This window comes from Anguilla rostrata, chromosome 19 (assembly GCF_018555375.3).
Source record: "Anguilla rostrata isolate EN2019 chromosome 19, ASM1855537v3, whole genome shotgun sequence".
Classification (NCBI taxonomy): Eukaryota; Metazoa; Chordata; class Actinopteri; order Anguilliformes; family Anguillidae; genus Anguilla; species Anguilla rostrata.
Window position 1 is genome coordinate 1744361 of NC_057951.1, and position 18837 is coordinate 1763197.

Consider the following 18837-nt stretch of genomic DNA (forward strand, 5'->3'; position numbering starts at 1 on the left):
AGATCATCTAGAAATTGTGTGTATGAAAATAAGCTCCATATTATAATTGTGGGTGTTACAATGGTCCTGTGCGGTCACTCTGCACAACAGAACTGAACAATGCCTTTAGCATGAGGTTTCTGGGGAGCTTTTGGTATGCCTGCTCCTAGGATAAAAAGTCAGATTATTAAAATATGAATAAAATTCAACCGGTTTATGAGTGAAGACCACACAGCACCGAGTGCCCTCGAAAGGACAGGAAGCATAGATAAACCCTTCAGGCGTGGCCTTAAAACCATTTGAGCATAGATTTTGTACATGAGATGTGATGCACAAGTCAGCATGTGCCTGTTTACTCTGTACATTCAGATCAACCAGCCTGAGTCCATGTTCAGAGCAGGAACGCTGTAATGTGCATGTGCTTACACGCCAATATGAATCATCACTCCTAAGAGACAAGCAGGATGGCTGTAGGATGGTGTTAACTCTGCTCCTGTTGTCTGTCATCCACGTTAGCCAGGGGGAACCCTCTGGAAACCAGCGACAACGCCAGGAAACGCCCTTGAATCCGATGTCAGATCAAGGAGTCGCAGACAAGCAAATTCATTACAAACTACAAATTAATTCAGTCAATTACTCATTCAATTGTCTGGTCGGGACCACAGACCGGACATTTACAAATAATTTAAGAAACGGAACCTTATTTGTTCGCAGCGTCAGTGTGTGCACTGAGTCGAGGAAGGATTACTAATGTACAGGATTCCAAAGAAAAAACTGCCACGTTATGGGGTAATAATGGGGGTAAACAATATTTATGACAACGTTATCACTGTCTTTGTCGCCTCCAATCATGAAAGTCAACCACCTAAGCTATTGCTGTAAGCAACCCAAACTCCAACTAACAGTTCTATACAGTTTAACGTGAAGGCTACAGTTGAAGCCAAAAGTTTACATGCACCTCGGCTAAAGTGTCACGGGTTGAGGTGAGGTGGCCCAAATGCAGACACGGACAACAGACTGGCAAAACTCCCGTCGGAGATGTTTAATTTGGAAGTACACAATACAGCAGGCAGTCTCGTAGTTAGTTTGTGCATAGATCAAAACCAGAAAAATCCACCGGGGTAAAAGCACAAAATCGGAAGGCAAAATCAAAGTCGGTAAACAGGCGGAGGTCAGAACAGGAAATCAGTAAAACAAAGATGGCAGGCAAAAATCGGTGATCGGGAAAACAGGCAAGATCTAAACACGAATCAAACAAACACGAGGGTAAATGCTGGAAAGGCACTGTAAACAGGCACAATCTGGCACGGAAGAATAGGGAAACAGAGAATATATACCAAGGAAACCAGGTACGTGAAATGAGAGATAATGAACAGAGCGTGAACATGCAAACAGGGAACAGGTGAATGAAATGACTGATTAACCAGTGTATGAGAATGCGGCCAGAACAGGTGAGAGGGAGAGAGAGTTAGAGGAAAAACCACAGCCACACAAAAACCGAAACAAAGATCGTGCAGGAGAAAAACAGATAGTTAACTAAAAGGTGACGAGAAACAGAAACATCACATTCAAACTCAATTTTTCACAACTCCACACATTTCATGTTACCATGCATTTCTGGGTTAAGTCAATTAGGATATCTACTTTATTTCCATAAGAGGTCATTTCAAAATAATAGCTAAGAGACATTTATTTCAGCTTGTATGTACTATATCAGATTTTCAGTGGGTCAAAAGTTTACATAAGCCGCTTTTCCACTGTAGGGCTGAACCGTTACCAGGGGCACTCCGTGCCGTTCCGCGCTGCTCAGTACTCGTGGGAACGGTTACGGTTTCTGTTTCCACCGTCGGGATGCTAAAATCAGGACTAGGAAGTATCTAGTGAGGACAGCAAGTGACGCAGTAATACTTACATAGCAATGATGAAATTTTATCTGTGTTCAGACAGAGACAGTAAATCAACGAGTTAAATCCGCTTCTGTTTTGCTCCAGAAAACGATGTCAGCTAGGTCTATCAGAAAATATACGACTTAGCTATGCCCAGAAGTCCTCAATAATAATAGTAGGCTATTTTCCAAGGAATTACGAAAAATCGTTATCAATGTTTCGTTAGGTGCAGCGTCTTAATGCGTAAGTGAATGCGATGATAAGAAAATGTTCGGTTACGCTGACCTATAAAACGCGATTCCAAAAGCAAAATTAGACATGTTATACATCGTTAGAAAGCTTATACTCTCACCTACTGAATAAATTAATTGTCAATCAAGCCAGACTGGCAACAACGCCGTAAACGATACGTGTGGTATTATGCACAGCTATTTGGAATGTATCCAGGCATCAAAAATGCGCGAAATATATTTCATAAACGGATTGTCCAAGACAACATATGACCACTCGGCCTCAAAAGGGACATCTCTACGCATAAAACCAATGGTCAGGTTATGTAGCCTATTTAGCCTATTCAATATTTAGTCCCAGATATTGACTGTAGAATGACATGGTATCATTTTTAAAAACTTTTATTTTTATGTCCCGTTTATTTCGTTATTCAGTGAACAGCGTTTTCACTGCTGTATATCTTATGGCTATCGTCGGGTTTATCTTGTTGCTATGACGGAATACGATTTTTGATTGGCATTTTTATTTATATTAGCTTCTCCACTGACCTAGCTTACGGAAGAGGATGTGGAGACCGTACGATGAGTCACAAAACTGACGTAATGTGAAACCAATTGGTGAATACGTCATTAAGCCTGCCCACCCGAACGGTTCTGCTGCACTGAGCTCGGTTGTCTAACCGTGCCGGAAATATCGTTCAGCGCCAAACCGTTTCCAGGTGGAAACATATTGAAACCGTTCCTCTTCGTGCTCAGAACCGTTCGGCCCTGCAGTGGAAAAGGGGCTATACACTTTTAGTATTTGGTGGAATTGCCTTTTAATTGCTTAACTTGAGTCAAACACTTGGGGTACGCTTCCACAGGCTTAAATGGACTGCATTTATATAGCGCTTTTTACAAAGCGCTTTACAATTGATGCCTTTCATTCACCAGAGCAGTTAGGGGTTAGGTGTCTTTCTCAGGGACACTTCGACACGCCCAGGGTGGGGATCGAACCGGCAACCCTCCGACTGCCAGACATCTGCTCTTACTTCCTGAGCTGTCGCCCATGCTTCTCACAATACTTTGCCAGAATTTTTGCTCATTCCTTCTGCCAGAACTGGTGTAACTCAGTCAGGTTTGTGGGCCTCCTTGCTCGGACACCCTTTTTTAGTGCATTCCACAAATTTTCTATGGGATTCAGGCCAGGGCTTTGTGATGGCCACTCCAATATTTTCACTTTGTTGTCTTTAAGCCATTTTGTCACAACTTTGGAGGTATGCTAAGGATCATTGTCCTGCTGGAAGACCAAGTTCTGACCAAGTTTTAACTTTCTAGCTGATGTCTTGAGGTCTTGCTTCAGTATTTCCAGATAACCCTCCTTCCTCATGATGCCATTTATTTTCTGAAGTGCACCAGTCCCATTTCCAGCAAAACTGTTATGTTTCTGTTGTCACTTCACTTTTTTAGTTGATTATCTGTTTTTCTTCTGCACAATCTTTGTTTCGGTTTGTAGTATGGGCGTGGTTTCCTCTCTCTCTCTCCCCTCAGCTGATCACATTCTCACACACTGGTTAATCAGTCATTTCATTCACCTGTTCCCTGTTTGCATGTACACACTCTGTTCAATTCTCTCATTTCACTCACCTGGTTCCCTTGATATATATTCTCTGTTTCCCTGTTCTTCCGTGCCAGATTGTGCTTCTGTTTACAGTGCCTTTCCAGCGTTTATTTCTTGTTAGTTTGACTCGTGTTTGATCTTGCCTGTTTTCCTGACCACTGATTTTTGCCTGCCGTCTTTGTTTTGCTGATTTCCTGTTCTGACCTTCGCCTGTTTATTGACTTTGATTTTGCCTTCTGATTTTGTACTTTTGCCCCGGTGGATTTTCCTGGTTTTGATCTATGCACGAACTTACTACGAGATTGTCTGCTGTATTGTGTACTTCCAAATTAAACATCTCCGACAGGAGTTTCGCCACTCCGATGTCCGAGTCTGCATTTGGGTCCGCCCAACTTCAACCCATGACAAAAACACCCCCACAACATGATGCTGCCATCCCCATACTTCACACTTCGGATTAAAAGCCTCTCCCTTTTTCCTCCATACATAGTGCTGACTGTTATGGCCAAACAGTTCAATTTTAGTTTCATCTGACCAGAGAGCGCTCCTCCAAAAGGCTAGGTCTTCATCCTGGAGATCACCTGCAAACTTCATTCTGGATTTTTTATGCTGGCCTTGGAGTAGGGGCTTTTTCCTTGTACAGCAGCCTTTCAGGCCATGGCAATGTAGGATTCTCTTAATGGTGGATGTAGATAATTTGGTACTTGATGCTTCCAACTCCTTCACCAGTTCCTTTGTTGTGGTCTTGGGGTTCAGTTGAACCTTTTGGACCAAAGATTGTTTAGCCCTGGGAGTTCATTTGTGCCTTATTCCTGAACTCTGCAGTGTCTGTGTGGTCCCAAGATTTTTATATTTGTATACAATTGTTTGTACAGATGTTCATGTTACCTTCAGTTGTTTGGAAATTGCTCTTAAGGAGGAACCAGACTTGTGGAAGTCCACAATTTTTGGCAGAGTTGCTTGTATTTTCTCATTGTATCATGGGCAAAAAGGCAGTGGCTCTAAAAGCAGGCCCTTAAATACAGCCACATGTGCCAATTAACCACCAATTAACTCCTAATTATGACAATTGGCCAATCAGAAGCTTCTAAAAAGTAATTGCATCAATTTCTGGAATCTTCCAGCCTGTTTAAAGACACACTAAACTAGGTGTATGTAAACTTTTGACCCACTGGAATTCTGATATAGTGAATTAAAGCTGAAATAAATATGTCTCTAATCGATCGTTTTAAAATTACCTCTGATGTGAACAAAGCAGATGCCTTAATTAACTTGCCAAACTAAATGTATAGCAACATGAAATGTGCAGAGTTATGAAAGACTGAGTCTGAATATCTTTAGCCTAGGTGTATGTAAGCTTTTGGCCTCAACTGTATGTATGTGCATACATGTCTCTCTCCAGATTTCATTATGGTACATACATTTATATGCATTATTATTATTATTATTATTATTATTATTATTATTATTATTATTATCAGTTACTCATAGAAAACACAGTACATAATGAAATATCTCAACAAAAACATGTTTTCAATGTACAAAAATGCCAAGATACTCACCCATACAAAGCATTGTCTATAAGCTTATAATTAAAACTTGCAAAATCTAGGCCTTTAAAAGTATTGACATCAATACTTTTGATATAAAAAAGGGGTGGGGCGGTGAATAAATAAATACATATAATAATGGAAAATATTTTGTCCTATTTAAACATTTTTTAATCTTACTATCTAATAAAACTATCCAGACATATGTTTGCCCAATCAATGTACTGTATGTCTGTGGGTTGCATAAAGTTTAGCACAATAGTACCATTTATTTTACAATGTAAAAATCATATTTGTGAATAATAATAATAATAATAATTTTATTCCAAACAGCATCCAAAGCACTGGATTCAGACAATTGTTCAAACATAGTGTCGCCATTTTCACAATTTCAGGTGTAACAACTGCATAGCTCAATTTCCGTGATTGGCGTTTCACTTTCATGTAACACATAAACTTTGAATGACAACGTTCTCAAAATAGAATGAGACCATCTAACAGCTCATGATATTAGCTCTCCATCAACACCAAACATGACTTTACTGCATATTAGATTGGCTATATAGTTTAGACAAAGACCGTGAAACAAAGTCCTGGTCCCAAAAACATTTAAATGTGCCAGGAATCTGCTAAAATAACAAGAACCTGCTGGAAAGAGACCTCGCCAATTTAAGGTGGAGCGGAATTTTCGAGTCGGGAGCTGCGAATCGGGAGCCAACTTCAGCGTCGTAATCACTGACGATCAAATGCCATTTTCAAATAAATTGTGTAAATTAACAGATTACACAAATACCACAACTTTTGTTTTCGCGCATAATTGACGCACCGACATAGCCTACTATTCACGTCCAGGACCGACAACAAAAACAGATATGCCGTCTCAGAAACGTCAAAACCATCTTGATACATCTACCGCCTTTGGATCATGATTTTGATTGGATAATATACGTGACTCACCGAATCATTGACCAATAGAAACATGCTTTTGATCCGTCCATTTTGCTTTTGACACGTCCCGTCTCCGGATACTCCCGACTCGAGAAAGAGACTGTGGGTCAGATCTCACATTTCAGCCCTAAAATGCAAATAAAATAAAATAAAATGTCTTGTGGCGCATTTTGAATAAAATGAAGTGGAACTGGTAAGAGCAGGTATCCTGGAAAGTCAGCTCTCGTTAGTTTTTTTTAGATTTTATTTAAATACTTCACAAACAAACACATATGATGAGTATAGAAAGGGCAAATAACCTTAAAAATTGTCAACAAAAAAAATAAGAGAGAGAAAAGAAACAGTTGATTCGGAAAGGCACAAGAAAATGTACAGACAAAATACCAAAAATTACACATAAACTGTATATAATATATATAAACAAAAGCACGTGCTTGTTATTTCTTATTATTTTGTAATACGAAATAATAAAAATTACTTACCTCACACATTAGCATGTTACATAGGGCCATCATTCAGGATGTTAATGGGTCAGTGACTGGCAGGGAGACTGGTGGAGCGTTAAATAAATAATTAATTAATTAATTAATTAATTAATTAATTAAGTAATTAATTTAATTTGCTGTCTGTAGTAGGCTATTTGTCTCGAGATGGTTTCTTATAATCAAAAAGGCTTATTTCTGTGTTCAGCCTACAGATATTGGAGAACTCTAAGTCCCAACATCAATATAATTCACAAGTTGTTGAATAGGCCTGATATATGTACAGTAAGCACCATAATTCATTGGACAGTGACACATTTTTTGGTTTGAAAAGATACAATGAGGTTGAAGTGCAGACTGTCAGCTTTAATTAGAGGCTATTTTCATACATATCGGATGAACCGTTTAGAAATTATAGAACCTTTTGCACATAGTCCCCCCCATTTTCAGGCATCAAAAAATACTGGACAGCTTAGCATAATGTAGAATAAAGTAATCATTTTTAATATTTGGTCGCATATCCTTTGCATGCATGACTGCTTGAAGTCTGCGATGCACAGACATCACCAGACGATGGGTATCTTCCCTGGTGATGCTCTGCCAGGCCCGTACTGCAGCCATCTTCAGTTCCTGTTTGTTTCGGGGACTTTTTGCCTTCAGTCTCCTCTTCAGCATGTAAAATGCATGTTCAGTTGGATTCAGATCCGGTGATTGACTCAGCCAGTCAAGGATTTTCCACTTTTAGCAGTATGTTTTGGTCATTGTCTTGCTGCATGATGAAGTGCCGTCCAATGAGTTTTGAGGCATTTGGTTTGATCTGAGCAGATAAAATATTTCTGTAGACTTCATAATTCATTGTTCTACTTCTGTCTGCAGTCACATCATCGATGAAGACAAGTGAGCCCGTTCCACTGGCAGCCATACAGGCCCAAGCCATAACACCCCCTCCACCATGTTTCACAGATGAGGTGGTATGCTTTGGATCATGGGCATTTCCTTTTTTTCTCCACACTTTCCTCTTTCCATCACTCTGGTACATGTTAATCTTTGCCTCATCTGTCCACAAGACTTTGTTCCAGAACTCTTGGGGCTTTTTTAGGTGCTTTTTAGCAAACTGTAATCTCGCCTTTCTGTTCTTCAGGCTTATCAGTGGTTTGCATCTAGTAGTGTACCCTCTGTAGTCCTGCTGGTGTAGTCTTCTACGTATGGCAGACTTTGACATATCTACACCTGCATCAAGGAGAGTGTTTTTGATCTGTTGGGCTGTTGTCAGGGGGGTTTTCTTCACCATAGAGAGTATTCTCCGGTCATCCACTACAGTGGTCTTCCTCAGTCTACCGGGTCTTTTGACATAATTGAATTCACCGGTTGTTTTTTTTCTTGTTAATGATGAACCAAACTGTTGACTTGGGCATGCCCAGGGTTTTTGCAATGTTCCTGATTGATTGATTTTCATTTCTGAGCCTTATGACGGCCAGCTTATTTTGCATCGACACTGCTGTCTTCGTTATGTTGTCACACCCCAACAACAATCTCCAAAGGCAATTGCAAAGTCTAGAATCAAGACGAGACATCAACAGCTCTCTTCTGCATTCACTAACGACACAAATTAATACACCTGCCTAACGAAACACATCTGTGAAGCCAATTCAACAAATACTTGTAGTACCTTAAAATGGGGGGACCATGTACAAAAGGTTCTGTCATTTCTAAACGGTTCATCCGATATGGATGAAAATGCCCTCAAATTAAAGCTGACACTCTGCACTTCAACCTCATTGTCATTGTATCCTTTCAAACTCAAAGTGCTAGAGTACAGAACCAAAATAACAAAAAATGTGTCACTGTCCAATGAATTATGGTGCTCACTGTATGTGCTAAAATTTGGCAAAGATCTACATGGATGAAATATTTGTTTATTCTGCATAACTTATTAAATACCGTGACTGATGCAGCTAATAAATTATACCTGCAGATTCCCATTCCTCCCCGCAGCCCTTTATCTTCAGCTTCTCTTACCTCAGTTCCACTCCACAACAGATGACTCCACCCATCGAACATTCAGTTGAGCAGGTAAACAGGTAAGTAAGGAAATGTCCAAAACAGAAACGGAAGCTTAACGGCCATTTTAAAAACGGAGAAGAAAGGAATCCTAGGAAAGAAGGAATAAAATGAAATGTAAAAAACGGAGTAAACAGTCTGTTGTGGAGTGGAACTGAGGTAAGAGAAGCTGAAGGTAAAGGGCTGCGGGGAGGAATGGGAATCTGCAGGTATAATCGCATTAACCCGCGTAATTCAGAAAAACGGATAACTGGCAATAAAATAGCGAGTTTAATGCGTAGCCTAACAAGCTAAGAGCTCATACGGAATCCAAACATACCTTTTAGACCAGAAAGTAATTTAAAAATAACCTTTAAAAGAAAGTTTACTTCAGTTTTTTGATATTCCATGACCACTTCTACTACGTGAGGAGGTAGCCTAGTGAGACGGACGTCACAGGACTTGTCGCTTGTTGTTGACATTTTTACACTTACTGCACTATAAACCCTGATTTTGTTTTAAATTAAACAATTAAGGGGTTGTTACTTTTTTTCATGTTTTAGAGGGAATCATTCCCATTGGCCTACTAAAATTAAGTGGTTTGCAATATTGATGAAAAATGTACAGTGGAGTGATTATGTTAGGCAGAGATTACTCTAGGCCTATATGATATCATTTTACTCATAGTCGGACACCGTCCAGAACCCGGACACGCTTTTTTGCGTCGTTGGTTCCGTCCTTTTTATTGAAAATTTCGAAAAGACGTGGGGGTTGGAAGTAGCCTAGGTGTCCGGTATTTATGGTAATTAAACTACCGTGTGAAATTCCATGTCCATCCAAACATATGTGAACATATTACGACGACTTTAATAAACATTACCCTGTTCGAGTGAATAAAATGGGGCAATTCGGCACTGGATGACGATCTCGCTACATACAGTTTACTGTCTACTCTCACAGGCTTTGACAGGGTGTGTCCGTCTATCTTTGACTAGGCTAACCGACGGAGGTCTTCTAGTTTTCCCACTTGGAAAAAAATAAGGTTAGCTGACCTTACAATTCCTATACGTATATGTTTGTGACAAGTTGTCTGTTGTTGTCTGTTGTCAGTTGCTGTGTTTCAAGCTGCTTATATATCGGGTGAACGGACAAGGAAGAACGCAGGCACCTATTACGCGAAAAAAGCTTCCACCCACAGGTAAGCGGACGAAAAGGCTGCGTCCGAATTAAGCGGCCAAAACCGGACTTCGTTTTTGAAGCTCATTTCCTGGTCTTGTTGTTCCTGGTTGCTCACTAGCGCCACTACGGTTGGCTCCAGTATAGGTGTTTTCATATCCGGTTTCCATATAATTCTACGGTACAAATGCGGTCAAAATACAAAGTCAATAATTTTTTCTCATGAGAACAAACAGTCACAATATATGTATTTTATTCGTCTTATGACTGTCCATGGGTCGATTTAATGATTTATTGTGTCATTTGGGCACTGTTATAATATTTGTTGTGGACCAATGAGGTACAGTTTGCGTCACTTCCTGATTACTGCATAGGACTAAGCTACAGTCTGTGGTCACTGGGGTGGGAGGTCGTGTATGTCAAGATTTGGCTGATATCGGTAAAATGTCCAATGGGGAGACATGTTGTTAGTGGGATAGGCGGCAGGAAAAATCAGAATGAGAAGAAGAAGAAGAAGAAAGAGAAGAAGAAGGAGAACACACAAAATCCCCTTAGTTTGGGGCTTTATTGTGTGGAGTGTGAAGTTGTTTATGAAATCTGTCCGTTGAAATGGGGTCAGAATGTACAGAAATTAATGTTTTTAAGGGCTGAGTGTCTGTGGCTGTTGTGGTTATTTTATATATTAAATGCCAAACTCTCGGTGCTGTATAGGTATGGGGCATGCCCCCGCCAAGGCGTAACTTGGCGGGATGGCATACCTGCCATCCCAATGTTCCGAAGATGGACTACTAAAAGCGCATCTTAATTACTACTGCCCCGTGCATTCTTACAGTGATGTTTCATGCAGGCTATATAAACGTGGACAACCCGGTGAAAAATATTACTTCATTACCAGGGTTGGAATTGAATTAAAAAAGGAATATAGGCTACCAGTCAAGTGAAACGAAATGGTTGTCACATTGAGAATGGTTGCTCACGCTCATCCTCCTGTCCACTCATATTTATCGACATGAATACCAATTAATTTGATTGTATGAAAATAATTCATTAAATTTAATGCAAGATAGGCATACCATGTTAGGCCTACAAATTTGCTACTGTACATATCATCATTCATGTTTCAAACATGTGGAATTAAAAACAATCTAGCTAAAAACGTCTCCTATCCCTTTTTCTTGAAAGACAGACTTCTGTGTTATGGTTAATATGCTGATTATGATCTGATTATAAGCCTATGCATATAATAGCTTAAGAACCACCGCACAACTCAGTCATGTTGATCGTTTGTTTTCGTGAACGGCTGAATTGTGCTTCACTTTAAATGTTGCTGCCGTGAGGAATTGTGGGGCGGCATTATCTCCTTTTCTTTCGTAAAGGACGGTCCAGTGTGCCCTATGCTAAAGGAGATAAGATAGGAAGCATTGAAGCACCTTTCCTTAGCATTTATAGAATTCGAACAGCTCTTATCATGGCTGCCACTTAGATACTTCCGGGTTATTTCACTTAGTTAGGAACCTTCCTAAGCACAAAAATTTTGTCCTATGTCTTTTCCTAACCACTGTTCCTTGACCTCGATGGAAAACGTCATGAGGTTAAGGAAAGATGTTAAGGAGAATTTTAAAAAAACTTAGGAAAAGACAACCGCGGTGCCCGTGTTTCTGCCCGCGTTTCTGTCTGTGAGTTCTGCCCTGCCTGAGTTCTGTTTTTTTTTTTTTTGAAAATTCAGCTGTTTTTGTTTTTGAAAGTGCCCTGTCTGGCCTTGTTTTTGTTCCCTGTTTTCTGTTACCTGTATGAGAGTAAAGTCTTTGATTGTATTTGCCATTTGCCTGGTGTTTTTCCCCACTCTGTGTTTGGGTCCTGGTCCCCCGGTACCTGACATATCTTAAATCCGGAGGAATGAACTGAATTTATGACTAAGTCAGAGCTAATGTGGAGATCTCTAATTTGAGTTATGACTAGTCATAATTGAAATGGCGATACAGTATCTGGAGTTCACGTTTTGGATAGTCAAAACTGAATTGTAGGTATCTTTTAATTGGAGGTCCCATACAACTGAATGGCGAAAGAAACTTCAATCTTACTAGCAAAATGTAATTCGAGATATTGAAAGCTTTTTTGATGAGTGAAAATGCAGTTACATCTTAAATTAGCTCTTTGACTAGTCATAAATCAGTTACAGGTACCTGTAATGTGAATCTGGTCAGGCTATTAAATGTTTGTGGCACAATACCTTAATTAGCATTGGGGGGAACTGGCGCCCTCTAGTATGACGATTGGATTCAGGTAGGGTTGTTATTTCCCAAAAATATATAAAAATATTTTGAACCCCTAAAGATTCTTATAAATAAAATAAAATCAAACTCAATCTACACCAATATTAAGAGAAACTCTTGTGGCCTTCCATGGCTTCCTGTTTCACTGGAGGATTAAACAGAACCTGCTTGTGAAACCCATTTTTCATCTTCGCCACAGAGAAAGACAAAGAACTGATGAACGAAATGAAAATGGATGCTAACCTTTGAAAATCAGGCAATGGATCAAAAAATAAACTGAAGATGCTAATTACTACTGTGAGGGCAATAATTAAGAAGTTTAAAACTGCTGGAGCACAGCATGGTGGTGTGTGTGGAGTTTGCATATTCTCATCCCATGTCTGCATGGGTTTCCTCCCACGGTCCAAAGACATGCAGGTTAAGCTAATTGGAGACACTAAATTGCTTGAATGTATGAGTGTATAAGGGCATGGTGTGTGTGCCCTGTGATGGACTGGTGACCTGTTCAGGGTTTTTTCCTACCTCTTGCCCAATGCATGCTGGGAGAGGCTCCAGCCCCCCTCACAACCATGTCCAGGAATATGATGTGGGATGGATTTAAGGATGCATATACTGAAAAGAAAAATACGGTGGTGGATCTTTAATGTTATGGGGCTACTTTGCTCACACTGGTCCTGGGGCCCTTGTTAAGGAAAGCAGCATCGTGAACTCTACCCAAGTACCAGGACAATTTAGCCCTAAACCTGACTACCTCTGCCAGCAGACTGAAACTAGTGGATCTTTCAGCAAGACAGTGACCCCAAATTCACGTTAAAATCCACAAATAAAAAGGTTAATGATGCAGAAGCATCATTGTGCAATGGCTACAACAGTCTAAAGACTGCTGAAACTCCCTGAAAACCTGTAAATCAATTGAACAGCACAGCCCATAAGCATGAATCAACAAAGGCATCAGGATCTGGAAAGATTGTGGGTGGAGAAAGAGTCTAAGATCCCTCCCAGTGTGTTCTCTGGTCTTATAACACGTTATGTAAAAAGACTCAGTGCCATTATCCCTGCGAGGGGAGGGTGCACACAGTACCAAATACAGGGGTGCCAATAATTGTGACGCACAATTTTTGTAAAATTGTTGTATCATCTGAGAAATGTGTCATTTTGGTAGTTTCCATTATATAATTAAATATATTCTGTATGTTGGACAATGAAAATATACCTCAGCACTGGTACTCCTTATATTGAACCGTCTTAGTAATTGTTATCATGGTGCAGAATATTTTGGAGGGAATTGTATTACTGTACAAGTTTATGGCTCAGTTAAATTCCAGATTTGTCCCTGTCTGCTCTATGAGATTTGATGTATGTGTGTGTCTGTGTGTATTATTATGTCTGTTCTTCTTGTGTGTATTTACAGGTCTGCCAATTTGGGTCAGTACCCACTGGTGAATCTGATCTGGTGTGTTCAGGTGTCCTGAGACAGGGGGCGCTGTTTCAAAAATGAGTTCCTCAGAGGAGACCGAGACTAATGATGGAACCCACGGCCCTGCGAGAACGAGGTACCTGCATGATCAGAGAGTAAGTGGTAGTAAGAGCTGCAGAAGTGAGTACTGAAGCTCTGATATGCGTGAGTAGGCAGTGAATGAGTTACGATGCCGTGTAGTACTGCTAGGTGGTTAAGAAGTCGCTCCATGGCTGTGTAGAGCTGCAGTAAGAGGATGAGTTTAACTGGAAGCTCTTATGTGCTGATTACGCGTAGAGATGAGTTTAACTGACTCTGTCTCCATGTGCGTGAGTTAGAGCTGCGTAAGATGTTTAACTGAAGCTGTTTCCATGTTGTCACAGGGTTGGTGAGAGGACAGGTCACTGTCCCCTGCGTTATAAGGCTCTGGATCGTCCAACATCAAGGAAGTTCCAGTGATAAGTATAACTCATTGCACACGTGATGAACTTAATAACAGGATGGGGTTTAACTGGAAGAGGTCTGTTTTCCATGGTTGCTGTGAGTTAGAGATGCAGTAAGAGGATGAGTTTAACTGGAAGCTCTGTCTCCATGTGCTGTGAGTTAGAGCTGCAGTAAGAAGATGAGTTTAACTGGAAGCTCTGTCTCCATGTGCTGTGAGTTAGAGCTGCAGTAAGAGGATGTGTTAACTGGAAGCTCTGTTTCCATGTTTGTTCACAGGGTTCGGGTAGAGAGGACAGGGTCACCTGTACCCAGCTGTCTGTTTATGAAGAGTGATCATTCAATGGATCGTCCAAGCAACTTCAGAGGACAGTTCACAGGTGATCAAAGGTAATGAAACAAGTTCATATTGACACTACGGTTGAATTGAACTTAAATTTCATTGGCAACTTTCAGGTGTAGTGGGGTGCATGATAGCACATTCAGGTCAACATGGGTGTATTAGATCATTTTAAAGTGTCATGATGTGTTTTATATCACATTCGGATGTGCTGTGAGTTAGAGCTGCAGGAAGAGGATGAGTTTAACTGGAAGCTCTGTCTCCATGTGCTGTGAGTTACAGCTGCAGTAAGAGGATGAGTTTAACTGGAAGCTCTGTCTCCATGTGCTGTGAGTTAGAGCTGCAGTAAGAGGATGAGTTTAACTGGAAGCTCTGTCTCCATGTTTGTTCACAGGGTTCAGGTAGAGAGGACAGGGTCACCTGTACCCAGCTGTCTGTCTATGAAGAGTGATCATTCAATGGATCGTCCAAGCAACTTCAGAGGACAGTTCACAGGTGATCAAAGGTAATGAAACAAGTTCATATTGACACTACGGTTGAATTGAACTTAAATTTCATTGGCAACTTTCAGGTGTAGTGGGGTGCATGATAGCACGTTCAGGTCAACATGGGTGTATTAGATCATTTTAAAGTGTCATGACGTGTTTTATATCACATTCGGATGTGCTGTGAGTTAGAGCTGCAGGAAGAGGATGAGTTTAACTGGAAGCTCTGTCTCCATGTGCTGTGAGTTAGAGCTGCAGTAAGAGGATGAGTTTAACTGGAAGCTCTGTCTCCATGTGCTGTGAGTTAGAGCTGCAGTAAGAGGGTGAATTTAACTGGAAGCTCATTTGCCCTCCAAACTGTTGCTATGGAGTGAGCTGCATGAGTCAAGCCCGGAGTTCAATTAAGAATTGAACAAATCTATGCCTGCCATTGGCCTGTGTAGTGGGTGCAGTAGCTAGGTCACAGGATGAATTTAAATGGACGTGTTTCTATCCATTCGGATGTGCTGTGAGTTAGAGCGCAGTAAGGATGAGTTATGAACTCCTCAGTGGATAAGCCAAAAGGGTGATTAACTGGAAGCTCTGTCTCCATGTGCTGTGTGTTAGAGCTGCAGTAGGAGAGTGAGTTTAACTGGAAGCTCTGTTTCCATGTTTGTTCACAGGGTTCAGGTAGAGAGGGCAGGGTCACCTGTACCCAGCTGTCTGTCTATGAAGAGTGATCATTCAATGGATCGTCCAATCTACCTCAGAGGACAGTTCACAGGTGATCAAAGGTAATGAAACAAGTTCATATTGACACTACGGTTGAATTGAACTTAAATTTCATTGGCAACTTTCAGGTGTAGTGGGGTGCATGATAGCACGTTCAGGTCAACATGGGTGTATTAGATCATTTTAAAGTGTCATGACGTGTTTTATATCACATTCGGATGTGCTGTGAGTTAGAGCTGCAGTAAGAGGATGAGTTTAACTGGAAGCTGTGCCTCCATGTGCTGTGAGTTAGAGCTGCAGTAACAGGATGAGTTTAACTGGAAGCTCTCTCTCCATGTCCTGTGAGTGAGAGCTGCAGTAAGAGGATGAGTTTAACTGGAAGCTCTGTCTCCATGTGCTGTGTGTTAGAGCTGCAGTAAGAGGATGAGTTTAACTGGAAGCTCTGTCTCCATGTTTGTTCACAGGGTTCAGGTAGAGAGGACAGGGTCACCTGTACCCAGCTGTCTGTCTATGAAGAGTGATCATTCAATGGATCGTCCAAGCAACTTCAGAGGACAGTTCACAGGTGATCAAAGGTAATGAAACAAGTTCATATTGACACTACAGCTGAATTTAACTTAACATAATAATCTCGAAGATTTTCATTAAAATAAATCTCTTAAGTCACTATCTATCGCTGCATTAGGTAACACGATGGTGATCGAGCCTATTTTTATATTAATTTATACTATTATTATTATCATAATTCATGATTAAAAAACTTGGTGTCTGTGGCGACATTCCTGGGAAAAAACCACATGCGGCGCACAGTTAGTGACGCGTTTTTCATCACCCATCAGTGGTTGGTCCGCCAGAGAGGGTAGGCGGAACTAACACATCAGGCTCGCTCTTCAACTCACTTGTGTGTGAGCGGCGTACTGTTTTTTCCGGTGTCTGCATGCGTTACAATAACAGAGAAAGGGGGGGGGTTGGGGGAGTTATGGAACCCTAAAAAGTTTTTGTGTAACATGAGAGATCATTATTTGTTGATGTAGATTTCGTATTACATTTAATGACAATGTAACTTTACTAAATTACATAGCTATTTGCACAGCTAACGCTAGCTACCGGACCATGTCAAGAAAGACAACATTAGTTTAGACAACGTTGCGCACAGTATCCATCTCTCATATCAGGTAACGTTGCGTTAGCTAGCTAGCTAGCTAATCTAATTAACACAATCTAATGTCAGCTAACAATTAGAAAAAAATGCTAGCCAATGCTACCGACCGGTACCGACCTCGCCAACCGTCTCTCGAATGCAATGCTACCTTGTTGCAACGTTGCAGTGTAGCTAACTGAAAGGCCAGTTCTGATCAATGATTCACAACGAGACTGGGCGCAACTTGCAAAATTCCAAGACGTCTGATTGTAAACGTTCTAAAACTGCACTTGGCGATTTGACAAGGACGGTCTTTTAAAACCTCATGGCAGGCAACGGCTCTGCTACTGGCCAGTTCACACCGCTGCAATTTTCTCTGCAACATTCTAAAACCGTTTCGCCTCGTTGCGAATCATTGATCTGAACTGGCCTTTACGTTACCGTTATTTACATTGCCATCGAGTTCATCAATATATTATAATGATCGGAATAAAGCCGGAGTATGTGGAGCAGAGCCGGGTCTGATTTCTGAAGACTTCATGCAGGAGAAAACTAAATTAAAGAATACGACAGTATGGATTAGCATTGTTGTTATTTTATTACGCTTCCTCATATGTTCCTTCAGCCTTTATGCCCTTTTTGATGAAATCTCCTTTGTTTTTGTTTTATTCTTCTTGTTCTGATTGCTAATTTAACACCCAGCTCAGCTTTATTCTCAAACAGTTTAGCTAGCAAAACCAGAAACACCAGGGGTAACATTTTGCAAGGCAGTTGTTTCAAAAATACCACACAACAATCTTTCACGAAAAAGACTGCTTATTGTGCACGAGATACATAATTGCACGAGCCACAGCGAATCCCGCAAATTCTTCTCTGCAGTGTAAAGATGTTCATACCGGGCAAAAGGTGGATAAAGAACGTTTGCAGAAATTGATCATCACTAATTCTACCCCAGGTTTGCTACGGCATTTTAACCCGGCTCGGCAGTGTAAAGACATCTTGAGTTAGCCTAATGTTAGACAACGAATGAGTATGTACATAACGTTACTTTTATAACAACCGTTTTTTATTCAGTAAATAGTAATTGTTATAGTTGGCGTGCCAACTGACTGACGTCACACAGGCGACACTGGTTGGATCCGGTTGGATCTATGGGAAGTGAGGTCCAAAAACACACCTGCAGTTACCGCTTCTCGCCATTGGCACCGCCATAGAGAACGAAACTGAAATCTTCGAGATTGTCACTTTAAATTTAGAGGCCAACTTTCAGGTGTAGTGGGGTACATGATAGGACATTCAGGTCAACATGGGTGCATTAAATCATTTTAAAGTGTCATGATGTGTTTTATATCACATTCGGATGTGCTGTGAGTTAGAGAGCTTCACTAAGAAGATGAGTTTAACTGGAAGCTCTGTCTCCATGTGCTGTGAGTTAGAGCTGCAGTAAGAGGATGAGTTTAACTGGAAGCTCTGTCTCCATGTGCTGTGAGTTAGAGCTGCAGTAAGAGGATGAGTTTAACTGGAAGCTCTGTCTCCTTGTGCTGTGAGTTAGAACTGCAGTAAGAGGGTGAGTTTAACTGGAAGCTCTGTCTCCTTGTGCTGTGAGTTAGAACTATAGTAAACAAGTTTAACTGTGTTGTGGCTCATGATTTATTCACAGGATTCCCTGCTCACTGTTTTTACGTCGTTTAGACGAGGAGAGTTCAGAGAAACTTTCCCCCTCAAAACAGGTATGATACATACTTTTTCTATTTCAATATTTGAAGTTGATTTGACTTTCAGATGATCAGATTGATTATGTAATAAGGTTAATTACCCTTTATAAAATGTGCTCTGGCCCTCTTTGGCTCACAGAACGACTGGATTCTTTTTTAGGATCCAAAAATGATGACAGTGGAAATCTCCAAACAGAATGTTTTAAAGTTCAAAGTTCAAAGGCTTTATTTGTCACATGCATATACATGTACATACAGTGATATGCTGGTGAGACAAACTCCTTGTAGACTGCAACACAACGCTTCAATAATAACAATATACAGAAAAATAAAACAAAAATAATAACATAATATAACATGAATACAAATTAAAAGAGAAGAACA

At 40.6% G+C, this 18837-nt stretch overlaps 2 protein-coding genes and 2 long non-coding RNA genes across 8 annotated transcripts in view; 2 read left to right on the forward strand and 2 right to left on the reverse strand.

Annotated features, from left to right (window-relative positions):
• The window catches only part of LOC135245748 (uncharacterized), a 516260-nt gene that overhangs the window by 360043 nt on the left and 137380 nt on the right, over window positions 1–18837 (reverse strand). The window lies entirely within an intron of this gene.
• LOC135245707 (NACHT, LRR and PYD domains-containing protein 12-like) overlaps window positions 1–18837 on the forward strand; it is a 343935-nt gene that overhangs the window by 312597 nt on the left and 12501 nt on the right. The window lies entirely within an intron of this gene.
• LOC135245705 (uncharacterized) overlaps window positions 1–18837 on the forward strand; it is a 492416-nt gene that overhangs the window by 157696 nt on the left and 315883 nt on the right. The window contains 2 exon segments of the mRNA XM_064318949.1: window positions 15549–15659; window positions 16062–16172. Of these exon segments, the coding sequence (XP_064175019.1) occupies window positions 15549–15659; window positions 16062–16172 (222 nt within the window).
• LOC135245755 (uncharacterized) lies at window positions 5552–10094 on the reverse strand. 2 transcript variants are annotated; one of them, XR_010327378.1, is made up of 3 exons: window positions 8695–10094; window positions 6676–6743; window positions 5552–6320 (listed from the first exon to the last, which is right to left on the reverse strand). It is a non-coding gene; the product is annotated as an uncharacterized LOC135245755 (long non-coding RNA). The 2 variants fall into 2 exon arrangements; XR_010327377.1 differs by having other exon boundaries at window positions 6676–10094.